At 39.5% G+C, this 8,936-nt stretch overlaps 1 protein-coding gene across 1 annotated transcript; it reads left to right on the top strand.

Moving 5' to 3' along the window:
* Positions 1 to 1,034: 1,034 nt before the first annotated feature.
* On the top strand, positions 1,035 to 8,936 carry gvin1l2 (GTPase, very large interferon inducible 1-like 2). The gene is made up of 4 exons (XM_072392439.1): positions 1,035 to 1,171; positions 2,505 to 2,643; positions 3,814 to 8,536; positions 8,677 to 8,936. The coding sequence occupies exons 2-4, from the start codon at positions 2,601 to 2,603 to the stop codon at positions 8,819 to 8,821; spliced, it is 4,911 nt and encodes a 1,636-aa protein (XP_072248540.1). The 5' UTR covers positions 1,035 to 1,171; positions 2,505 to 2,600; the 3' UTR covers positions 8,822 to 8,936.

Genomic DNA, 8,936 nt, shown 5'->3' with positions numbered 1-8,936 from the left:
CCACTCTCCTGAGTTGTCTTACAGCTGTCCATGTACATTATACATAAAAGAAGTGACGACACACACGATTTGATACATTTGTCTTGAACTTTTGTCCATTAACGAAAAATTTGCTGTACCATTTAAGTGAGAAAATTTCAAATCAGCATAACAGTCTTACTTGGTATTCACTGTATTTACTTAATTTCCCTGTAGAGTGCCCTCAGATGACTTTTGTGATATGGCACTATAAAAGTAATTTATAATGATTGAAATTATGCGCTTCATATTATAGTTTTCATAGTGATACAGTTGGGAAAAGCGTAACATTTTAAAGAAAACTCCTGGACTGACAACTTATTAACCAATGTTTCAGCTGACATCATCTCACTTATGTCAGAATATAGAAAATAAATATGAGGACATATCTCTGGAGTAATTAACATTTAAGTTCATGGTTTTTATTTTGCTAATGACAATAAACAACAACTATAGACAACACCATAAAAAGCACACACAACTACCTTTTAAATTCTATGTTAAAAATGACAATCATTAGCTAACTGCAGGCCTCTGCTGTATCTATGAATATTCAGTTATCAACAACAGTCCACTCTAACATACATTTGAACTTGCTCAGAAATAAGGGAGCATGCTTAAATACCTTTCTAAGTTAAGATGGACAGATTAAAACTGGGATGACATAGAGCGAATCACTTACAGAAAAGAGAACAGCCTTTTAAGAGTAAAAGGAACTATCAGTATGTCAGTTATTTCTTTATCAAAATCAGCGAGACTTGTGTCTGAGAGATCCCACATGACCAAGGGTTTGTGTGCGTCATTGTCTGGAGCCGCACCCCTGACCCCTATAAGGAAATGATCAAGTGTTTGAATACATTTCAGCAGAACTGGAAAAGATTAAAACTCAATACTGTTAACAAGATTGAATGTCAACTGTAAATTTTTGCCTAAGATGTAATGTCATTTGTTTACACTTCCTTGATATGCGCTGTCTATCTGTATGACTATGATTAATGACCATTTGTTCCTGCGTGGTTTCGGGAGAAGGTCAGGTATGTATTTCATCACTGAACAGGCAGGTATAAGAGCACTCCTGACAGGAAGACACCAACGAACAAACGATCAGTTTTTCAGGACATCTTTAACAGAGCAATTGCATGAGGAGAAAGAGGTAAGAATGCTGGGATTTTAAAACACACTGTTAAAAAGATTTGAATATGTTTGGAATAATAGTCTATATTTCTCTGCATCCAACAACATGCATATTGCTTGAAGACAACTACATGTTGCATAGAATACCAAGAAAAACTACATTTAGGCAGTTTCACAAAAGCAAAGAACAGAAACTATAATGTAGGTCTTTCAAAATAATCAAACTTAATCTGCTTTTTGATTTTTTTAATTTGTTAATCAATTGAAATATTCATTGAACACATTATCCAAAAGCAAAATACAAAATACGTACAAAAAAGAGGCTAATCAGGATCTAATGAACAGATAATACCTTTTTAAGTAACCCGATTAAAAAACAAAAAGAGTAAAATAATGATAAGCAAAAACAGATCACTGGCACCGTGTCAATTCGCAAATGTATGACATGGACATACATATTGATTCATTATCATCACCAGACAAATTTATTAGTTTATTTACCAGATGCCAACAAATCACAGACCCTATTTTAATGAACAATCACGACTACTGTACATTTAAATGGAAGTGGTTTTTGGTCAACAAAATTCACCAGCCCAGTTTCACAAGAAGATATTGATGGTAACGTTCACATAGTGTGCCGTTTTGTGCAGTGCAGCATTCATTTCATGTCTATAACCAAGTATTTATTGATAGATAAGTCAAAAATGTGTTTTCTCCCCAAACACTAACCATGTTTTTATTGTTATCTAGTCCTATCAAATTAGAATGTAAAAATGTAGAAATTTTCATTTTTTTAGCATGTGTGACAGTTTGTAGGCATACTACTTTTTACTATTTTAAAAGGGCACATGTAACTATATTATGATTGTGGACCCTTTATTGTGAAGCTGCTCTGTTTTGCAATGTTGACCAACATAGTTATTACACGTTATGGTGTGGCACTGTACTGAAATGACATACCAAATTTTAGTTTTCTTTCATAAAACTCATTGTTAAGTCACTGCTTGTTTGCTTCAACTTACGCACGTTTGTTTGTCTACCTAAAAAAAGGGGCCTTTGTATCAGAAAGATTTGTTTCCACATGGATAAAATTTCCTTGTTGTTAAACGCAACATGAAATAATGAGGAAGTGCCTCGCTTCAATGAGGCCTTTCAGGAAGATAAAAGTCCAGACAAACCAGCTTCTTACTCACTTCCCTTAATGAGCATTCCTTTGAGACAGCACACATTCTCACCTGAACAACACTGGTTTTCGCATTTGCAGATTTCTTTGGTATTTATTTTTTAAGCCAAAGAAGCTTTTTACTGTTTTGTGAGCAAGTAACATTCTAATTTATTTTTAATCACAGGGTTCCAGTCAGTTCTTCATACCTTTGATGATGTGGCCGACTAGGGAGGAAAAACCCATTTAAAACGGAGAGCAGAGCCACTCAAAGTGATTCATAATGTCAGTCAAGCTTTCGAAGAGGCTGAGCAGCAAGAAGAAAAGTATGTGTATTTCTTTATTGTGTTGTTTTTCAGGGATTGAAGGGCTGAATATGCTGTGGTTATTATATTAATCTTTTGAAAATGAGAGAAAGACTACAGGTTGTGAAATTATTTTAGACGTCTGAAGGAACCACACATCACAAGCATCTGTACTTTGTTCTGATCTTGTGTTTTTAATACATTAGAGATATTATTTAGGTTAAATTATTTATATCCAGAAGATTCAAAGTATGAGCATCAATCAAAATCAAATCAATTGCAATTATGAAAATAGGCTATGAATAGGCTTAAAAGTGTTTCCGTCTTATTCTTATCCTTTTGGCTGCAGTATCATTCTGTCTCAATAACCAGAAGAGTGGCTGTTTTAATAATCCGGTTAAACAAATCACTGGTGCAGTCGCACAAGTCAACACAGGTCTGTAATAATATGTCCATGTTTCCTGTGAATCTCAGCTACTGCAGTAAATGGTGTGATCAGTGATGATAATTGTGCTTACAGAAAACACAGGAGAAAAAAAAAGAAGCTGTGTTGAGTTTTATCTTAAGGCATCCGTTTATAGCTATTAGAAACAGCATGAATTTATGTGGGCTGAATGCCCCAGAGGTCCCTGGTGACTTTTCTGCTTTTGGAAGTAAAATGAGTTCAAATTTACAGGGCAGTTGGAAGTTGCTTGTACAAAAAGGAAAAGCAATCCCACAGCAATACTGATGGTTTTAATGTATTTATCCATTAATGACAATTGGTTTTGTGGCAGCAAGTGTAAATTCTGGTGTTAATCGCAGAGAGGGATAATCTGTTATTTTCAGGTAAGGCTCAGAGCCAGAGCTGAAATGTAGTGGCAAATTTGGTGTAGTGATTATATACCATCATCTAAAGTCAAAGGTTCCTAACTGACAGCAACAGACATGGTACTGCCATCAAATATAGGATTTTTTTTTTTACATGAGATAATAAAATATTTCACTCCCAATGTTTGCTATATTTTCCATTGTGAATATGATATTGGATTATGAGATTAGCAGAACATTGAATACTACATTTAGTTTTGTTTTTTGTACACATTTGACTTAGTCTCCGCACCTCTCAGGAAATAGGAAGTATGTGGACACAAATGTTGCTAATACACAGCCTTGGGTTATCACTGCATTTTTGTTTTTCTTTCAAACCAGAGCCTCCAAAGGACAATGCCCAGACTGAGATTCTACAAAAGCTTGGCTTGGAGGCCTACAACACTACGCCACTTGATCCAGCGTCTATATTAGATATCAGTACGTGGACTCTGGAAGACAAAGCTCCTCTTGAGCTCAAGGATTTACCGAATGCTTTCCTGCGACGCCTTTGGCTGCTTAGCCAAGATGCCCGGAGTCCTTGTTGTAAACCACGTCATGACATTCCTAACAATGACAATAAATCACCTGAGGAAAAGCTTAATGGCTGTGAAGGAGAGGGTCTATGTGCCATCAATTCCCTTGATCTTGTAACATCTGTTTTTATGTCTGCCAACTCTTTCCTCCAGCAGGAGATGACTGTGCGTATGGTGCAATGCCAGTTTGCTGTGCCTCTGGTTCTTCCAAAAATTGATCCAGTGGAACCCAGTCACTTCCTTCTGTGGCCCCTTAGAAGTGTGTTGAGCCAATGGAGGCCTCATTCTCTGGATACAAACAAGGGAGTCCAGCAGGGCAATTTGGCAAGCACAAGCATGCCGATGGTGTCATGTGTAAAACTGGGCCGTTGCAGTGTCTCCAAGTCACAGGTGCTAAACCATGTCCTAAATGGACTCAAATCTCATAGACAAATATTTGTCCACAGGGGCATGGATGGAGGGCAGCTACCCCGAAGACTCTCCAATGGCCTGGTAGAGATTGGATGGTATCTACCTTGTGGAGATATCGACAAAGATATTTTCCCAGTTCCGGTGGTGATCTCTAATCTACGTGGTGATGCCAGCACACATGAAAAATGTCTCAAACTTCTGTGTCAAGCATCTTCAGCTGTGGTTGTTTTCTGTGGAGATCTTAGGGAGAAGGAAAAACAACTTCTCTTGTCCTGCAAAAATATGGCAAGTAAGCTCATATTGATTGACCTCACAGATGCAGAAATGAAAGAGAAAAGCACCGTGGGATTTGTTGATCAGAATCTCAAGGAGCTCATGGAGCTTCCTGAAGAGTCTGTGCTTCCAGGGAGCAATTTGACAGAGGAGGAAGTGGCTGATAAGCTGAGTAAAATCCTAAAAGGTCTGTTACCAGATAGACTGAAATTTGTTACACTTGAAGCAGCAGCAAAATTAGCATTAGAAATAGGCTTAAGTGTGGATGAAGGTCCAGTCTGTAAAAAGGTGATGGCCACTGTGGACGAAATGTTGAAAGGTTTAGATGAGGGCTCTGCTGAATTTCGGATGAAACAACTTCCTTTGCAGGGGCCTTTCTGGAGCAAATTGGCAGAACTGGATAAAGAGGAGAGTAAACAGAGAAAAGAAGGAAAAGAAATAGACCCCCAACTGCAAAAAGAGAAGAAAGACATCATGGTCCAGTTGAGCAGCTATAAAATGACACCTGCTATGAAGATTTTCACTGATGCTCTTTTCACAAAAGATAAAATAGAGAGAACTTATTTTCTTACTTGGCTCAAACTGAGGCTTCATCTGATGCTAATTGAAAAACAAAAAAGCTCACAAGAGTCATTCGCAATGTTGCAGACAGAAAAGACAGGTGGCATGTCTGAACATTTGGAAGAACTTGAACATGGAGACTGTAACAGTGTGGCAGACAGTGATAGTTTCTGCTCTGTTTCCACAACTGATGAGAAAACTGAAGAGCAGCCTGAACTGCAGGCTTCTGAAAAACACTCTTCTGATGAGGAAATTTCTCATCAGATCTCTGATGACCAAAGCTGTCATGTAGATTCAGGAGAAAACGGCACTTTGAGGTGCAAAGGAAAACATCTGGATCAACCAGACTGTACAAGTGCTCCGCCAGATTTAACCTCACTAGCTGTTGAGCACTTTTTGCGTGAGATGGGTCTAATTTTTGAGCTAACACACATCAGCCCCGGGAGTGGCAGTCAAAATGTGTTGGGTCTGCCAAGCTTAGCTACAGACCTTCTTTTGTATGGGGTTCCGCTTGAACTAATGGATGGCGATGCGTCAAATATCCCTATGTGCTGGCTGGGCTGCGTCTTTGCAGAGCTCAAACGCCGCCTACCTCAAGACCAGTTGAGGACCCGGGTGCTGACAAACCTAGGGGCGTATCATGCCAGGAATGCTGAGGTTTTCTCTGCATTGTTTGGGGTAAAATTCTCAGAGAGTAAGGGAAGACTATGTAAAGGGGTATACATGGTGGCCTTGTGTGTCCCTGATGATCTTAAGGAGGAAATGGAGTGTGACTTTCTGTTTATAATTGATGTAGAGGGTCTCTGTTCAGTCTCTGTTGACAATACCAAAAATGTATGGACTCATGACAATGAGATGGCCACTTTTGCGACAGGATTGAGTGATGTTTTACTCCAGAACATTTCTCCACATAGTGACGAGTTTGAAACCACCTTCACTGTCACAGTCAATGCTCTCCTACGCACCAAGGAACATGGCTCCCTACCTATTTGCCAACTCCTGGCCCAGGATGAGGGACTAAATAGCAAATTACAAACCTCACAGTTAAGTCGTATTTCTGAGATGCTCCAGACTGAGAGTGAGTACAGTGAAAATGCTGACAACCAAAATGTAAAGACTACAGTCTGTACCACTTGTGTCAAAGGGCCTTGGTCCAACATGTCTGTCTTTGAGCTAGTTGATACACAGTACAGTAAGGCTGTGTTGAAGCTTAAGGAAAATCTGTTTGAGGGACTGAAGAGCTGTGCAGCCAAGTCCACAGCCTCAGGTTTGCCAGAATTTATGGCACACCTTTGTTCAGTGTGGGATGCTGTGAAATCAGAATCCTTTTCCATTGGTCTAAAAGATACAGACATAGCTTTGGCATTTTCTTTACTGTGCACAGAATATTCCAGATGGGAGGGTAGTTTTCTGGAAAACATGGAAAGCTGGCTTAGGAGGGCATCAATGAAAATCTGTGCCACAAAGGCAAAAGCTTTGGATGCTGCTGTTGAAAATGACCTTCTGGATGAGTTGAAGAATGAAGCCCAGGAGGAAGTTAAATCAGAAATTAACAAAATGGAGTCAAAAGTTAACACATATCTGATGGAAGACGATCTTCTAAAAATGGACACTAAATTGTTCAGAGCAATCCTAATGAGCAACATGGTTAAACTCCAGAACCAAATGTTGGAAGAAATAGTGCAAAAGTTGAAGGCAATCACCGAGAACCATTGTTCTCTCACTCAGCTAAATAAATTTGAGAGCTTGCTGGAAGAACAACAAGAGTTCAAACTGCTTGCTCTGGTGGAGACAAGCAAGTCAACCAAAATTCTCCTTAAGGACTCCGAACTAGAAGAGGAGTTTGAGGATGTGTGGAGTAAGACGTTTTCCAACTTTAACTTTAGGCCTTCAGAAACAGATGATATAACTGCAGCAGTGACAGATACTCTAAGACAGAATCTAATCAGCCGTGGCTTCCAGAAACACATGAAAAAACTTGACACCATCGGCCAAAACCAGACCTCTGGCTTCCAAGTTTATGATGAGCACTTTGGATACCGCAGCAGATTAAAACACATGTTTGAAGACAACAACAGACAACAAAGATTGGAAGCTCAACAAACAGCGTCCAAAATCATTGATGAATACAACCACTTTGTAGCAGATAAATGTAGTATACCAGCAGATTTTACTTGCAGCTACATTGTAGAGCTGTTAGAGAATATAGAAAAATCTCTGAATGAAAAGTCTATGGATATCAGGTCAGCTTTTGAAGTGGATCTGAAACTCTACATCTGTAACGCTGCATGCCAAGATTTCCAAAAACTACATGACCGCTTTTCCAAGGACAGACAACTTTTGACGTTAATTTCTGCATCCAAGAGTAAGTACTTGGCAGAGTTTATCTACTACTTCAGGAAAAGGGACCAGTGCCAGAGGATGGCTCAAGCCTTCACCTCCATGGTCATCAAGCCTACAGTGCTGGACTACATCAATGGACCATTGGGGATGCATATTGCAGAAGAGATTAAAGACAAAGCTATACAGTATCAGTCCCCACAAGCCTTCCATCAGAGTTTACTGGAAGAGCTGATAAAAGAGGACCATTTTGAAAGCTTTGTGGAATATTTGTTGACCTATGATGACTTTAGACTGAGGAAGATCCAGGAGACAGTGGTGGCTCACCTGTCTGAATCAACCAGCTTAGGTAAATGGAAGCAACAGAGACTTGGAGAAATTGTAGGAAAGGTTGCATCAGCTGTAAGCCAAATAACAGAAGACACCAATGGACCACTCAGTGATACAAAGCCACTGCTGGAGAGAATGTGCCTCATTTTAGAGAGAGATGCAGATGTTGACGTCACCAGGGACTCACTAAATGGACCCCTCTTCAGTATCACCACAGAATGGGATCGTTTTGTTAAGTGTTTAATGGAGTTACTGGCTACATTGCGTCTGGATCTTGTCCAGGAGTTCTCTCAAAATGTGGATATCACCGAGCTTCTCAATTGCGTTCCAGTTCAGCCCCATGATTGTCTTTTCAAAAGAGTGAAAGGCTGTGACAAGCAGTGCCCTCTTTGTAGAGCCCCCTGTGAGGAAGAGGAACTTGGGCATGAGATTCACAAGACTTTGCTCCATCGACCCAAAAGCATGTTGCCCTATGACTCCCACTCTCTGCCCAGTAGCAACATCAAGGATCCACAGGAAATATCCATGACATGCAAGGACCTCCATTCTCTACATCCGAACTGGAGCAACTCTTATGATGACCCAAACAGCCAGAAAGGCAGTAATTACTGGAGGTACTGTGTTCTTTATCATGACATTAAAATAGTCAAGATTTATCATTATACAATAAGAAGGAAAATTATTACTTATACATCAATAATTAATCCACAATCTTCTTTGAAATAAAAAAAAAGTTTTTCTTTTTCATTCATAGGTATGTGCTGGCAAGGTTCAATAAGAGGTTTGCAGAGGAATTCAATCAGGAGCCTGCGATAATTCCTGAGGAGTGGAGGAAGATCACTCAAGAGGAGGCTTTAGACAGTCTGAAGGAGGTTTTCCCCAAAGGAGAGGGTTGCTGAAATGCTGCAATTGATTCAGCTCAACGTGAAAACAATGATTGCCTCCATTTGGCATTGTTATTCATAGAAGACTCAAAGCTTTCAGCACAGGCTGTTTAACTTTCCATATTAATAA

Source organism: Leuresthes tenuis, unplaced genomic scaffold (genome assembly GCF_036924035.1).
Source record: "Leuresthes tenuis unplaced genomic scaffold, fLeuTen1.0.hap1 SCAF_9, whole genome shotgun sequence".
NCBI lineage: Eukaryota > Metazoa > Chordata > Actinopteri > Atheriniformes > Atherinopsidae > Leuresthes > Leuresthes tenuis.
Note: the sequence above shows the minus strand (reverse complement) of the source record. Positions and strands in the feature narration are given on the sequence as shown.

Coding starts and splice junctions, on each gene's coding strand:
- gvin1l2 (XM_072392439.1), top strand. CDS start 2,601: ATGTCAGTCAAGCTTTCGAAGAGGCTGAGCAGCAAGAAGAAAA. Junction 2,644..3,813: donor GCTGAGCAGCAAGAAGAAAA/GTATGTGTATTT, acceptor CTTTCAAACCAG/AGCCTCCAAAGGACAATGCC. Junction 8,537..8,676: donor AAAGGCAGTAATTACTGGAG/GTACTGTGTTCT, acceptor TTTCATTCATAG/GTATGTGCTGGCAAGGTTCA.